The sequence below is a fragment of the Scyliorhinus canicula genome, chromosome 18 (genome assembly GCF_902713615.1).
Source record: "Scyliorhinus canicula chromosome 18, sScyCan1.1, whole genome shotgun sequence".
Taxonomy (NCBI): Eukaryota; Metazoa; Chordata; class Chondrichthyes; order Carcharhiniformes; family Scyliorhinidae; genus Scyliorhinus; species Scyliorhinus canicula.
The window spans coordinates 23,463,430-23,480,318 of NC_052163.1; the positions used below are offsets into that span (position 1 = coordinate 23,463,430).

General features: G+C 45.3%; 1 protein-coding gene across 3 annotated transcripts in view; it reads right to left on the reverse strand.

Moving 5' to 3' along the window:
• Positions 1-16,889, reverse strand: part of gaa (alpha glucosidase) — a 79,055-nt gene that overhangs the window by 8,965 nt on the left and 53,201 nt on the right. For all 3 annotated transcript variants that reach the window (XM_038777203.1, XM_038777201.1, XM_038777202.1), the window contains exons 11-17: positions 16,109-16,193; positions 15,787-15,904; positions 13,147-13,280; positions 7,262-7,413; positions 6,292-6,440; positions 3,717-3,858; positions 2,497-2,595 (exon numbers count right to left, since the gene is read on the reverse strand). In XM_038777203.1, the coding sequence (XP_038633131.1) occupies positions 2,497-2,595; positions 3,717-3,858; positions 6,292-6,440; positions 7,262-7,413; positions 13,147-13,280; positions 15,787-15,904; positions 16,109-16,193 (879 nt within the window). The remainder of the gene's footprint in view (positions 1-2,496; positions 2,596-3,716; positions 3,859-6,291; positions 6,441-7,261; positions 7,414-13,146; positions 13,281-15,786; positions 15,905-16,108; positions 16,194-16,889) is intronic.

Consider the following 16,889-nt stretch of genomic DNA (forward strand, 5'->3'; position numbering starts at 1 on the left):
TTTTGTTTCAGATTTCAGCATCCGCAGTAATTTACTTTTATCTGATATAGCTTTGTATTGGTACCGATTTGGAACAGTGAGGTTTCCTTGTTGTATAATGGCTAGTCTGATATGTGGAACGTTCCAAAGTTGACTTTGGGGCTTCTCAAGGGGCTTCTCGTGCTATGTCTCAGACGATGATTACTGCATCACATTTCAATCAAACTTTGAAGCCTGAACACTTTGCTTAAAATCCAGAAGCGTCAGCATCATAGAGGAGCAGCCAACGATCAAACAGTCGAGAGCTGAGCTTCAGCACTGGGGATATCCTCATGGCCCAAGGGTGCATGAGTGGATCGGGGAGGGCACCTGAGCACGATCTCCAAATGTTCCAGAAGGCTTCTAGAGGCCCCTGCTGTGACCAGGGGTGAATGTGCAGAGCGAGGTTCTCCAGCACAACTGGCCCAGTGGGAGAGTGTGAGAGAAGACGGGGAATGTAAGGGTTCGAAGGTCCCGGGGTGGAAGCCCCAACTGATCATCGGTCTAGCTCCTTCTCCAATTTCTTACAGATGCCAATACGGATGGCGGTGTCGGTCCTGCCCTCACGGTGCTGGGTGGCAGCACAGGCGCAGGATAAGGGGGCAGCAGTGCCGATGCAGGCTGGAGGTGACACCTCATGTCCAGGGGACCGCCACACACCGAGGTCCCGGCTGTCCATCAGACTGAGGAGGAACCCAAAAGGCGGCGACAGTGACGGCCCAAGAAGTGCTGGCGTTGTTGGTCTTTCAAGTAGATAACGGACACTATGCGCCCCAGGAGACTCTGTCTCAACCAAGAGAGGGTGCGGCACCTGTGCCATGTCCTTGCGGACTTGGCACTCGTGGAGAAGGACACCCGTTCCTGGCGGCCGTGAAGGTCACCACAGCTCTGAACGTTTGTGCAACTGGTTCATTCCAGGGCTCGAGCGGGGATGTGTACAGCATTTCACAAGCTACAGCCCACAAGTGCATCAGTGAGGTCACAGATGCCCTGCATGCCCGGGCAGCAGACTATATTAACTTTGCATTGGATCAAGTCCACCAAGATGCCCGGGCACCAGGAATCTCCAACAACACTGGGATGACCCACCAACACTGGGATGCCATAGGTAGTTGATGGCACGCATGTTGCCTTGTACGTCCCAGGACATCAGGGAGTTCCCTTCATTAACAAGAAGGGGTTCCACTCCCCGAATGTTCAACTCGTGTGTGACCACCACCTCCTGATCATGCACTTTTGTGCACCCTTTCCAGGCAGTGTGCATGACAGCTACATCTTGGGACACTCAAGGATCCCCGGCACCTTTGAGGACCATCCCAGGTGGGCAGGTTGACTCTTGGGGGATAACGGGTACCCACTGAGGTCCTGGCTGATGATGTCAGTGCGGAGGCCGGAGATCGAGGCGGAGACCCAATATAACGAGGCCCATGTTGCCATCCGTGCTGTTGTTGAGTGGTGCATTGGACGGCTCAAAATGTGGTTCTGATGCCTGGAGAGCAGTGCACTGCAGTACACCCCACAGAGGGTCTCCCACTTTGCAGTGGTCTGCTGTGCCCCCACAACCTAGCACAGCAGCAGGGTGACATGCTTTAGGAGGAGGAGGGACATGCAACCTCATCTGAGGACGAACAGGAGTGGATGGTGATGAGTCCGGGAAGGAGCAGCAGGAGCAGCCAGAGGCTGGAGGTTTGGCATGCCACGAGGACCAGGGAGGCTCTCATCCTCATCCTCTTCTCCTAGGATGAGGTTGTGTCCATCAGCTCACACCCCCCCATTCCTCTCCTTTCTCCCCTCCATCCCTTCCTTACTCCCCCCCAACCACCATGCCCCCCCTCCCCCACTACCTTCATGCCGCCACTAGGGTTTGGGTAACATCATCTCAGGGTGATGGGCCTGTATCTGCACTGTTAGCGGGTCAAACAAGGCAGGAGTGTGATGATCACTCGCCGTGAGTTTATGCCAAAGTCTGACTCCCATCCTCTGAACGGGGTCTGCATTGGGGGCGTTTGATCTTGGACCACGGTGTCAGAGGGGTGGAGGAAGCAGAGGGCAGCAGGTGATGGGGTTGCAGGCAGGCCCCCTGTGAAGATTAACGTGACAGAAGCTTCACATGTATCAGGTGCAACGTGTTTAATAGTGAACATTTGACATTTTCATTCCCCCTAGCTACAGATTGTGACAGCCCCTCCCAGTGAAGTTAAACTTCATGATCTTAAGGTGTTTACTACTGTGTCTAGGTGTGTCCCCAGGATGCACATCAGAGGCAGCCTGATGCTTTTTGTGCCCTGTTGCCTTTGATGCCCTTGGCGGATGTCCTCTGGAAGGCCTGGAGTTGGACGGCCACAGCCAACTTACTGGTGTCACTGGCATCGCCGTGCCACCGTGTTCTGCCCGCTGCCCTTGAGATGCGCGAAACCTGCTTTGCACTGCTTCCCAAATTAAATTTCACCTCCACTGAAGTAGCTTGGATACCCTTACCTGTGTAGGCAAAATACAGCCTCCTCGTACGTGAACATTTATTGTATCCAAGGGTGCCTGCAGTAAAATGTACTGGCCTTTACTATGTACAGCAGAACCCTAAAAAATGAAAAGTATAAGATCAGATGAAGAGGTACTAAAATAAGGACAAATCTATAATGAGACACACACACATAAATACTACATTATGCACTGAGAATAACTTGTTTGACTTTAGCTGACCGGTGCAATATTGCCAGATTGAAGTGGTGTAGATATTTTAGGTTGTGGTAAAAACATCACTGGAGACTGCAGATGAACTGTTTTGTGCTTCACAAGACTAACACTGGAGTAAAACTTTTTGTGGCACTCCTCGGATTCCACACAAGCAAAACAAAACTGCCTAAAGTCTAGATTGATAAAGTAATATTACTGAGCACACAAACTGAAGTGATGAGCAGGACAGTTGCACAGACTATATGATCTGATTTGAATAGTATTTCAGATCAGGCAGTGGCACATATGTAGATGCAGTGAACATAGAATGCACAAACGTAGTACACTATCCAGGACTATGCCCCGTAATTTCCTTAGAGTGGCAATCTCTGGCAGATTCCAAAGCCCTTGTCTCACCCAACCGTTCGTGCTCAGGCTGGGTGAAACAGGAGTAACAAAGTGTGCCCCAGGCTGCATTGGCGTGGGGGAACTCGGGTGCAGAGAGGCAAGACATGTCCCCTTTCTATGGAACTGGCCGATCAGACAACTAATATGGGGTGGGGGGTACAGTTTTGGTCACTCCAGTAGGGGGGTTGGACCCACTCGTACCAGGTTTTGGGGGGGGTGGTTGGCTCAGGTCGTGGGTGGAGGTGGTGCAGTGGGTCCCTTGGGGGGTCGTGTATATGTCTAGGGTGTCCCGTGCGAGGCTAGGTCTGGGTTTTTTAAAATAGTTACTCTGGAGTTGGAAGTGATTTTCCTTTAACTCTTTCAGGGTAACTATTAGGGTAAAACTGGCAGGACCATCTAAAGTTAGTGATAGAAGTAGTTTCTGTCGGATGGTTCCCAGCTCAGCGCAATTATCCAGAGGAAGTTAGCACTTCTGGCCTATGCAGGAACTTCCCAGAGGATTCCCCAGTGCATCATTGGGGAACCTCCCCCTAAATGTGATGCTTGGGAACCAGGAAGTTATGGGCCTATATTGAATGCAAGGTCAGGATCAAGAATGAGAATAATATAAGACTTACATCATGTAGATTGTACCATTTTGTTGGGGGGAAATAACCAGACACCTCCACTGTTTTAGGTTGCAATACTGGAGTGATGAGAAGTGCCTCCCCCCACATGAACTGACGATCAATACTTGGCGTGTTTGGATCTTGACGAAATCTAAAGCCGAGAAAGAGCAGCATTTACATATCTGGAGTAACTCCAACATAAGAAAAGATCAGATTGAAGTTATTTAAATATTGCTTTTTTAGATCATCAAATTAATGTTTTAATTATTCCTGACAAAGAACCATCCAATGGCTATGACAGTCATATAAATGTTTATAAACATTTGAGTAATCTCTTGTAATTGGCACATCAAAAATTGTGGGGTAAAGTTATACAAAGAGCAGATGCAGGTGGCATGGGACTGGGGGTGGGCTCTGTAGGTATGTTACTAGTTTGGTGGGGAGGGTGAAAGCTGATCTGACAAGGTGGGATGGTCTCCCTCTGTCGCTGACAAGTCGGGTACAGGCAATTAAAATGAACGTGTTGCCGCGATTCTTGTTTATTTTTCTGAGTCTGTCGATCTTCCTGCCAAAGGCATTTTTTAAAGGAGGTCGAAAAGATGATTACCTCGTTTATATGGGGGGGTGGCTAGGATTAGGAAGGTGCTGTTGCAGGGAGAACGGCAGTCAGGGGTTTGGGTCTTCCAAATTTATATTTTATTACTGGGCGGCGAACGTGGAGAAGATGAGGAGCTGGGTTAGAAGGGAGGACTCCCAGTGGGTTAGAATGGAGGAGAGTCTGTGTAGGGGGTGGGGGCTGTGGGCGTTGGCAACATCGCTGCTCCCGATGGCCCCGGGGGTCTGGTAGTTGTAGCGACTTGGAAAATCTGGAGACAGTTGCGCCAGCACTTTAGGCTGGGGGCGGGGTCAAGGGAAATGCCAATTTGAGAGAATCACAGATTTGAGCCAGGGAAGTGGAATGGGAGTTTTCGGAGATGGGAGGAATAGGGAGTCAGGACATTAAAGGATTTGTTTCTAGGGGGCCGGTTTGCAGGACTGGAGGAGCTAGGGGCGAAATATGGGTTGGGGCAGGGGGAAATGTTTAGGTATATGCAGATCTGAGATTTCGCTAAGAAGGAGACGCAGAGCTTTCCGGTGGCGCCGGCCTCCACACTGTTGGAATGGAGAAGGAGGTGGTGTCGGCAATTTATGTGGCAATTCTGGGAGAATAGAATGCACCGCTGGAGGGGATTAAGACAAAGTGGGAGGAGGACTTAGGAGAGAGCATGGAGGAGGGTTTGTGGTGTGAGGTGCTCCGGAGGGTAAATGCCTCAACTTTGTGCGCGAGGTTGGGGCTGATACAGCTGAAAGTGGTGTATAGGGCGCACCTCACAAAGGCAAGGGTTAGCCGACTCTTTGAGGGGGGTATAGGATCTTTGTAAAAGTTGGGGGTTGGGGGACCCGCAAACCACGTTCATGTTTTGGTCCTGTCCAAAGCTGGAGGGGTATTGGAGGAAGGTGTTCAGGGTAATTTCGAAGGTGGTACATTTTGAGACTTGAACCAGGTCCTCTGGAGGCCAAATTCGGGGTATCGGATTGGCCGGGGTTGGAAGCGGGTGTGGAGGCAGAAGTTTTAGCCTTTGCCTCGCTGATCGCCCAAAGGCGGATCCTGCTGGGGTGGAGGTCAGTTTATCCACCCTGTGTCTGGCGTGGCAGGGGGATCTGTTGGAGTTTTTAAACACTCAAGAAGGTGAAGTTTGAGTTGAGGTGAAGAATGGAAGGATTCTACAATTCATGAGCTTTGTTTATTATGCACTTTCAAATATTGGATGACATCGAACATTGGGGTGGTGGGGTTGGACTGTGTATATTGTTGGTGACTATTTGCACCGGTTTGTAGACAGCAAAGAGCCTTGCCATTTTTGCGGCCTTGTCGAGTCCGTGAGCCACATCTATGTTGAATGTCCTAATCTGCACTCCCTTTTTAGTTGCTTAACAACGTTCTTGTTAAAGTTTTGTTTGCATTTCAGCTCCATGCTCTTGATCCACTGGCATGCATTGCGGAGGGAAGGCGGAGAACTGCCTCGAAAACCTGCTCCTGGGTCTGGCAAAGGTGGCCATAAACAGGTCCAGGCAGCCGGCGACTGAGGGGGTCATCCAAGCTGATTGTTGAGGACGTCTGTGCTCGGTGGACACCGCAGGGTTTGGACTGCTTCATCAACCATACTTTTCACACTTTGATTTAATGTTTTTAAGTTTCCGTTCCTCTTTGTTCTTTTTGGGCTGTGCGCCATTTGCTTTTTAGGAGTGGCCCCTTTTATAATTTATCCCTCAGTTAATTTCTGTTCTTCTGTTTAGTCAATTGGCCCTAAAATACAACATCAGTTGAAGAATGTCCAAGTAACATGGCAAGCCGAGTTCAGCCGCCTTTGGGGCCACAATGTGGCCTGTGGGCCACCAGCTGGAAAGCCTGATCTAAAACAAACCAACTGGCAAAATAAGTCAGGAACTAGTTTCACCCTGCTCTTGAATATGGCTACTACTAATTTCCAACCTCATTAAATTGCAGTTTTTAAAATACACACAGTACTGAAAGATTACATACTCAAATGAGAGTGGCCGGACAACCGTCTCTCCAGCAGAGTGGGCTTTGTGGAAAAGTGTGTAAAGGAAAGGGAGCAGCGTGTATCTCATCAAGAGAGCTTTCCGCATTGCTGATTGTGCTGACTCACTGAAGACATATGGTTCTTGAGACTGAAAAACAAAAATGCATTCTTTTTACAAATGGTATTCACATCTATGGGTAAAATATTTATTTGCATCAAAAGCAGGTTCACTGGAATCTCGAGTGAACAGGACCAATGTGGATCATGGGCATCCAGGAATAATTAATCAAAGAAAAGACTTTGAGGTTTGAGGTGCTGAATTGTTGGCAGGGGTCTTCAGGCTACAGGGAGAGAGAGGGAGATCAATCTTTTGCTTACACCAATATGACTTTGATCACACATGCTGTTCTGCTTTAGCGAATTGAAATCTTCAGGTTGGTAATACGTTAAAATTTAATAAGCAGATAACTCGTCCAAAATTTAGCTCCTAGCATCCACTTTTCTTGTTCCATGCATCATGGGATCCTGCCATTCACATCCTCATCTCAGAGGAGGAAACTTTGCAGTGTTTTTGTTTGCCTTACAATAAGCAATGCCTCCAGCCATGATGCTTATAATCCAGATTGTAGATTTGTGGCTGAACATCTCACCCTCAAATAGCACACACTATTTGCACACATCAAACAAGAGATGAACACTGGTAGTGTTCTCATTTTATGGAAAAGCAATGAATGTTGGATCAAATATATTATAAATTCAAGCACAATACAAGGCAAACTTTTTTTTCACGGTTAATGTACTTTTCCATTTAGAAATGCCACAGATAAATATTTGAAATCATTTGTACATGCTCTATTATCAGACAGAAGTCCAACAATTAATGTTTTAATTTCACTCTCTGCATTCTAATGTTTTAAAATAATTAATTAAAATTGTCAATTTCAATATATACTTGTATCATGGACTAACCGGCTGTTTAAAGTCATTGTGGTTCCGCATGAAGGGGTAGAATGAACCGAGTTGTGTCCAGCGCACACAGAGTTCTTCAGTAGTCCTTGACCGGAAACCACAGACATCCGCTCCAACAAGAGGAATCCCAAACATGTTAAACAGCATTATTGCTGTGAAACAGACAAGATAATGCACAGTGTTAGATTTGTGATCTTCCACAATTCATATTTAAAATTTCAACTGCACAATAGATTACCAATTAATACTGTGACCATCCTAAAGACGCATTTTAAAAAAAATCATAGGCTTTAATATAAAGGCTTTGCTGTGGTGATATCATGCTCACAGGTTTACAAGGTGTTCAATCACAAAGTGGTGTATCTTTAGTCTCTGTACAGTGGGGATATCAAAAAGCAGCAGGAATTAAGGGAAAAAAATAAGGCAATTCATTGTTCACTTCTGTCGTGCACATCCTAGGGGCCAATGTACAGTCACATATGCAGAGTGTTATGAAAGCAAACTTACCTTCTTGTCGAGAGCAGAGGTCGAGATCTCGAAGTTCAGACATACTTCAGAGTTTTCCCTGCATGTGTGGACCGGGAATGGGCCGTGCGTGCGCAATTTAACATTTTACGTACTTTGGTCTGAGGGTGCGTTGAAAGCACCTGTGCAAAAAGGGTGTTTAAAAACTGGGCCATGTGACCAGGAAGAGCAGCATTGCAGACAAGTGTCTCAGGCAGGCAACAGGGAGAGTTTCCAAGAGAGGAGAACTGAATGGGGACAAAGACAGAGTGAGGTCCCAGTTAAGGAGAAAGGGGAGCAGAGAAAGACACTCCCAGCAGGAAAAAGGCTGCAAGTGGCAGATTTTAAGTGGTGAGGTCTCAAGAAAGGTCCTGGCGATCAAAGAGGGCTCAGGAGAAGCCCTAATGATCAAGGCAGCAGTAGGTTGGCGACTCCGTACTGTGGGATGTTGGGTTGAAGGTAGCATTCTGCTTGGACTGGCCGCAAAGCTGAAGTTGTGCTTGTTAGTTGACGCTTGAATGCATTCTCAGGAATCTAGGGGAACATAGTCTTGAGAGACGAGGCTGTAACTCTGTGAGGTGGCCTGTCGTTGAACCAGTCCGATTTAGAGTAACCTTCGATAAGGATTCTGAGACGAGGCCTTTGAAGGTGAAGACGAGAATCCCTCGTAAGAGAGTCAGTGTTTCTTTCCTTTTTAAAATGTTTTTATTAAAGTTTTTCATTTTCTAAATTACAAAATAGACAAATCTATACAAACAAACCAAATACAATTTGCAGAAGAAAGACATTAAAAGCAACACCAACACAACCCCTTCATCCCCCCTCCCTCCAAAAACTGACGGTGTTCAGTTCCTTAAAGTACTATAAAAGGTTGCCACCTGCAATAGAATCCCTTGACTGACCCCTTCATGATGTACTTGATCTTCTCGAGGTGCACAAATTCCATCAATCATACAGAGGTGCTGTATGGACATGCGGACCCCCTTCCAGCAGAACCCCCCCCCCCTCTGGACAATCAACGAGGCGAAGGCAAGAACATCTGCCCCAACACCTGTCTGCAGTCCTGGGCGAGTTCAACTGCACAAATATGGCAAAAAAAAGAGACAGGGCACCAGTTCCACATTCCTGGTGCTGAAGAATGTGACCCTAAAGTTCACAAGCTTGGGACAAAACCAGAACCTGTGGGCCTGGTTGGCTGGACCCCCGGAACAGCTCTCGCACCTATTGTTCACCGCCAAGAAGAAACAACTCATCCTGGGCTTGGTCTGGTCAAGCACCACTTAAAGCTGGATCAAGGGCAGCACGGTGGCCTAGTGGTTAGCACAACCGCCTCACGGCGCTGAGGTCCCAGGTTCGATCCCGGCTCTGGGTCACTGTCCGTGTGGAGTTTGCACATTCTCCCCGTGTCTGTGTGGGTTTCGCCCCCACAACCCAAAAATGTGCAGAGTAGGTGGATTGGCCACGCTAAATTGCCCCTTAATTGGAAAACATAATTGGCTAATCTAAATTTAAAAAAAAAAAGCTGGATCAAAAACAGCCTACCGCGTGAAGACGTGGAGTTCATCCTGTGAAGGGCTTCACTTCACCACACAGTGGTTAGCACTGTTGCTTCACAGCGCCAGAGTCCCAGGTTCAATTCCTGCTTAGGTCATTGCCTGTGTGGAAAGTGAAAGCTACCCAACCAGCCTCCGCTGCAAATGGATAACAAAATCTAACACCCTTGCGATGCTTAACTTCCCATCGAGGGCGATGTATTTTCCATACTCTTAACTTAGCCATAACCCCCAATAACCTTGGCCTCCTCATCCCCCACCATGCAACATATACAAAATACAAAACATCTCAAACAAACCCTACCCCGTCGCCCCTTTTTAAAGTACCAATCAAACCTTTTCAATTAAATCCAAGTTCCCGCTCTTTGATAACTCTGATGTATTGAAAAAGTAGTCTTTCGACCCAAAATAACTCTCAGCTTCGCCGGTACACCACTCCATACCCCACTACGTTCTTGTATAGCGCTGACTTTGTCACATTAAAACTGCTCACCTCTTCGCCAACTCTGCTCCAACGTCTGGATGGCGCTTCCTTCCCACCTTAAATCCCGATTCTCTTTGGCCCATTTCAGGACCCGCTCCTTCTCCTCGTAGCTGTGGAATCTAACAACCACTGCACATGGTGGCACGTTTGCCCGGGGCTTCTGCTGGAGAGTTCGGTGGGCCCTACCCAATTCTGGAGGGGACATTCACCCATCCCTCCCTACCAGCTTGGCAAACATCTGAGGAAACTATGCCGTGACAAGGCCATCTCCACCCCCTTCAGCACCTCTCCATATTCCTTCACAGCCTTTGAGGTTTTCCCCAGCTTCTCCCAAATTGGGTCAAGCACCTCCTCAATTGTCTTTTTGAGGGTTACCATCGTCACCTTTCCTTGCTTATCAAAGTGTTTCTCGAATTGCTTTCAAACTCTTACGCCAATACCCCAATCAGCGTTTCCACTGTAATAAGCGCAGCCACACCCGCCAGGGCTGTCTACGCCATCTTCCCTCCCAATGATCCACGCAAACTCTGGTTTCGCCGAAGGATTAACACCTGTAGCCTTCTTGCCACCAATCGTTTTTGTAATTTTCGACATACTTTAGTCAACAGATTCCTTGTACAATTAGACAGGCGACTTTGTTCACAAGTATTCCCTTGAAATCTCTCTAATGGCTGTAAATCTTTGTGGTTCACAATAGTATTCATTTTACTGTGACGTGTTTTGATACTATAGACATCAGAAGATATATTTAAATATTCCAGCTAAAGGTCAGTAAACAAAAAACTTTAAGAATGACTAAATGATTTCCTTCCAAATGCTTCAGAGCTTTTCATTTATTAGAGTTAAAGGCGAATGTTGGTTGATCAATCACACCACTAACATAATCATGGTAGCTTAAGGACATAGGAAAGGGGAGCAGAAGCAAGCCATCCATTCTTTCAAGACTGCTTCATCATTGGGTTACGGGTATAGGGTGGATACGTGGGTTTGAGTAGGGTGATCATTGCTCGGCACAACATCGAGGGCCGAAGGGCCTGTTCTGTGCTGTACTGTTCTATGTTCTATTCAATAAACTCATGGCTGATCCTCTCCTTCAAATCCATTTTCCCCACATTAACCCATATTCCTTGATGCTCCTAGTGTTTAAACATGTATCACTCTCAGTCTTGAATATACTCAATACTTGGGCATTCACAGCCTCAAGGATAGAGATTTCTAAAGATCCACAATCCTTTGAGTAAAGATTTTTCCTCATTTCAATCCAAAATGGTGACCCCCTTATTCCGATACAGTGACCACCATCCCCCGATTCCAACTATTGACTCTTCAACCAGTCTATATGAAGATTCAAGCCCCATGATTACTATATTATCTTTGTTAAATGCACCTCTAATTTTCTGATTTATATCTGCTGGACCATCCCAACCTTGGTCAACTTGCAACCGAGTCTCCGTAATGGCTGTTAGATCAAACCTATTTATTTCAATCCAAACTATTTATTCACCATTTTTGATGCAAATGCATTGTGCACAGATAGTGCCTTTAGACTTAATATTTTTATTTTCCTATCATCTTAGTCACTAATGCCCTGTTACCTTTAGCTCTGTCCCCTTCTGCCATGCTCTGCTAATTTTATGCAAGTTACTACTATGCTCTCCAGAACGGCATTTTACTATTAACGGTTTATGTTAACTGACTGAAAGAAAGACTTACATTGATATGGTGTCTTTCATGACCAAAGGATATCGAAAGTATTTTAGAGACAATTAAGTATCTTTGAAGTTCAGATACTGTTTAAATGGAGGAAATATGGCACAAGGTGACATACAGTAAGTTCCCACAAACAGCATTGTGACAACGAGCAGATAACCTGGGCGGGATGCTCCAGTCTGCCAATGCCGAAACCGCGTTCGGCAATCGGCCGGAGAATCAACATTCGTGCCGAAATCAGGGGCGGCTTTGCAATGCTCCACCCCCTCCAAAGCAGCGTACTCTAGGAGTAGGCCGCGCACGGTATCGACAGCCTCAGGAGGTTACCTGAAGCCCCCCCCCCGATGCTCTGCCCCCGACTGGCCGTGTACCCGACGACGTGGGTCTCTCATTCTATTATTTGTCGGGAACTCAGCGTGGCGGCTGTGGACTCACAGTCGGGGGTGAGCCCATCTGCAGGCAGGGGGACTTTGGCAGGGGGCACTGTTGGGGGAGGTGGTCCGGGGGTCAGCCCGCTGCAGTGCACATGCGCGGCCACGGACCCAGCAATTCTCCGGCCACTTTGGCAGCTAGAGCCGGGTGCTCTACGCTGCCTGCCTGCTAGCCCCTCTCCAAATGGTGGATTGGTGGCTGTTATGTGCCAAATTTCTGGTTGTAAAATGCCACCGTTCGCATGCCGGCGTCAGGACATAGCCTGAAAATCGGAGAATCCAGCCCCCTGTTTTTGTGATGTTGGTCAAGACACTGAGGATAACTGGGATTGTTTCTCATCACCCGAGAGGGCATTGGTTTTTTAATCACAAGTGAAAGAAAGCACCTTTGACATCACCTGCAGGACTCCCTCACTACTGCACAGGAGTGTCAGTTTTCACTTTTAAGATCAACACCAGGAGAGGTGTGGACAGGGGCCAGTGAATCATGCGCACATGTTTTGGGGTTGCGAAAAATTGGGACGATTCTGGGCGAGAGTGTTTGCGGTCTTAGCCAGGATCGTGGAGGGGGAGGCGGATCCCTGACCCTTTGGTGGCGATATTTGGGGTTTCAGAGAAGCCGGAGCTCATGGAGAAGAGGAAGGCCGATGTCTTGGCCTTCGCCTCTGGTTGCACGGCGGAGAATTTTGCTGGAGAGGCGGACGGCATCGCCACCGGGGTTGGCGGCTTGGTTGGGTGATCTGTATGACTTCTTGCAATTAGAGAAGATAAGATCTGAGTTAAGGGGCTCTTCAGAGGGGTTTGCGGAAAGATGGGGAATGTTTGTGACCGTGAAGAAAACAGAATGTATTGTTGATGATTGGGAAGTATGTTTCCCGGGGTGTTTATTCGCTGTAACCTGCTTTCATACATGTTTGTAATAAAATACATTTATAAAAAATAAGATCAACACCAGGAATGGTATTTGAACCCACAGCCTTCTGACTCAGAGGTGAAACTGCATGCTACCAACTGAGCTATGGCACACACTAGAAACACAACCACTGGAGCGTAAATGTAAAGTCAAGCAGTTAGACATTGTGGAAAGCACATAAGCCTCCACAAATAAGATCAATATCCTTGGAAACACTCCAGCACATCAGGTAACCTCCTTGGAGAAAAACAAGTAGGTTTATTGGCAAAAGTCCACTTTAATTTCCATACCTGGGATGGTATAATACATGTCATTCCAGTCACTCAGGATGTCCCCAGTCCAATGTCCAGCATAACGACCATGACTGGGGAATGTGGACCGTGAAATCACAAATGGACGTTTTCCTATCACCTTGATCAAAGCACTAGACACAAGACAAGAGACAATGCTAAAACAAACAGTGGTTGAAAATATCCAAACATTGACTACTGCCAATAACCATTCAACTTTTTCAAATTATAGATATATACTGAAACTACTGTTCTTGAAAATACAGAAAAATGTGTCATTTGAAACATGGAAGTCTGGCAATATCTGGTCTGAGAGAAACATGAGAGGATACAGGGAAAGATCCCACATAAGGTTAAAAGCAGCTGCAAAGAGCAGGATTTTAAAATGCAGATTCTTTCTCACAAGCAGGTTTAGCAAACACACAGGATTCATGTATTAAGCTAAAACAATGGCTCACACCTTCATTGAATGTAACTATCTGAGGAAGCATCTGGAAAAGCATGGATGAGAGTTTCAATTGAATTAAGTGACGAATGTTTAAAACAGGCAGATCTTTCAAGTCATAACCAAGTGAAATTTTAGCATACAGTTAAAAGCAAAGGTTTCACACCTTCATTGAAATTAACTCTCTTAGTAAACAGCTGGGAAGGATGGATGATGTTCAGTTGAATTTGGTGTCAATTCCAAGTGTGAAATTCTACTAACATCAAGTAAATTAAAGAAAATTGGAGACAACCTGTCTATGAGAAACATAATTTAAAGTCAAAATCAAAGGCAAAGTTATAAGCTGGGGACAATTGGAAAATTAAACTATTCAAATGACAGAAATTAAAAGTAACACCTCTTGAAACGAAAGCATTTTTTGAATATCACAAAGGAACTTTGAACATCACAAAGTACAATGTAATCAGATCATGCCCAAAATGAATAAGTAGTTGTATTAGAATGTTTAGATCAAAGATACTTTTTAACAATCAAAGTGAAATAAGGTAATTTACAATAAGGTAATAAAAACTTAATAACTGTTAGAAAGAGAATATAAACCCAGGGAGCAGAAGCAGAAGCAGATCAGAACTCAGAGAACTGAGAGAGAGAAGCATATTCAGCTCTCACAGCTCGGTCATGGGAAAGACAAGACAAGTAGCCGAGCTTAAACAGCTATACATCTAAGGGAGACTAGAATTTAAACAGGAGTCAGTCAGCTGAGAGATAGCTAGCAGAGCCAGCTCTTATAGCTCAATACATGGGATCGACAAGACACAGCAACAGAGCTAACCAGCGAACACATCTCAAGAAGACCAGACTTTAAAGAAGATTGATTGTCAAGGTGGGCCTGAAGGTCCCTTCAACCAACCAGCAGGATCCAGAAGCAAGACCTTTTTACCTTTCTGTAAAGAAAGTGTTTGCAGCTTTTAAAAGAAAAAATATAATAATAAAATAACTTAACTTAACCTGAAAAAGTGGTTATTCCTAAAGTCTACTTTACTTACTTAGCAATGCAGGATCCAGGACATTGATGCTACTAAGTGGTAAGTAGATAAAATCTTCGGTGAAGGTATGGGTTATACCAGGGGGATAACTTGAAAATATAGTTTGACCTGAATAGCATCCACTGAAGCCTGCATTGGAGTCAGGGAGTGAGAATCCCTGTTCACTATTTAGAATGTCGGCGCTTTTTGGTATAGGGGGAATTCTAAGAATAGTGGTGAGTTTTCAAAATCACTACTTGTGCACCTGTTGTCATTGATGTATCAACCTCATTTCAAAATATGTTGCATAAGCTATTTCAATAATAGTCTTAAGATTAATGGAAGCACACACCCAATGTACCGGTCAGCATCCCTCCAGTACCCTGACCTTGCTGCCAAAAAAATGTAGTCACTTGATCCCTGAAGGACTTCTTAACCCGACTGTCAGAGCAATATCATTGTTTAGATTATTGCATGGTATTTACGGTACAGAAACAGACCATTTTGCCCAAGCAGTCCATGCTGTGTTTTGTTCCAAACTTGCTGGGCATTCACAGGTCAAACTACACTGCATTAGGATCTGATAAGTGTCAAACAGAGGTGTCATATATGCGCCTGAGAGCAAGTAGAACAGCAATAGAATCTGTGGCCCAAAATGGATTCTGGGGCAGCCTATTCCCTTCGGCTTTTAGGCAGTAGCCAGCACGTTGGGAATTTCAAATCAGGAGCTCCCCACAGTGACTCATGAATTTGTTTAATGAGTACCTGAACCAGAAGCATTGAGATGAAGAAGGTCCCAGTTTGGTTACTGGCCTGAGCAATTGTAGAAGTGCGACAATTGATACCAGTGCTTTGGTTTAGGGAGGGAAATAATGCCAAGGTTTCTTCTTTTGATTGCCATTCAGTGATGTAAACTGGATGTTCACATCTAGTGAAGGCAGGATGAAGCTTTGGTGGATAGTCTTGACAACATTCATCTAAAGCTCACACTTCAATATCCATTTGCTCAACATACTGGAGAGCAACTAGCAGCGGAGTTCAAAGATTTGCTTTTGCAAATTTTGAAGATATTCAGCACAGTGTTCAAAAAGCCTTGTCCTGCTTCACAGATTACAACATTATGTCCAGTAAAAACCGTAAAAATGCATTGCTGTTTCAATTGTCACTAACTTATGGGAAGCGATGGCCTCAGTCAAGCCATAAAGGCTGTGCAGGTTATAATGTGATGACAGATATTGTTTTCCAGACATACATATTGTGGCAGACCTCAAATGCCCTCCAGTCACACCTGCAAACACAAAATAGTAATGAGTTAATTGAAGTCTTTCCCACAAAAACCAGATGGCCAAGAAACATGCAAGAACAAATCAGATAAATCAGCGTGTACTAAAGCAAAAGAACCTTAACAATACTGCAAAGAAATGGTGCAGAGGGCTTGGTAGAAGGAGATTGGAAGACATTTCTTGCTTTCACTGATTAATTAGATTTTTACCTGGTACATAAGGAGGGTTTTCTAAATTGTTGTCTGGACAGCCATATATCCCTCCAGAAATAAAGTCAGATGGTTCATTCATATCCTGTGGAACAAAACTGGTTTTAGTTTTGCAGCATTGCCAACTTTTAAAAACAGGTTCATCTCAGTCAGGTCACATAGATGCATCTTCCTCTGCATCTTTAAAACCACCTCTACCAACTGCTCCTAAATGGCACATTATGATCATCAGTGTTAAAGACTTTTCATTTTAAATATATAAAATAATGCAGTTCAGCATACTCTCTTGTTCCAAATGATTTTTCACTCACCCATGCGCTGCTGAAAACACCTGGAATGACCTTGTAGTAAGGATGACACTCATGCTGCACAATTACAAGTGTTGAACGCAATGCCATTTTAAATACAAAAGCATAACTTGTTTTCTCAAAACAAAACATCTTCAGTATTTCAATGGTATCCTTTCAATAGCATTAATGAACCGGTCTGTGGTTATACAGATAATGGGGCAGTACCCAGTCACCTGAAGGGCAGGAACAGTTACACATTCCCAGTTCCCTAGTACTGCTTATACAAACCCTTGGATTTTACTGCGTATATTCAGTCCAGCCCAATAATTTGAAGTCTTTCTATATGTTAAAGTCTATCTATTAAACAATAATTTGAAGCACTAAGTTACACAGCAAAAGTGGACAATTAGCACAAAAACGATCTGAATCACCATACATCTTGAATAATGCAACTTCAAATTAAGAATGCATTTTGATATGAGAAATAAAGT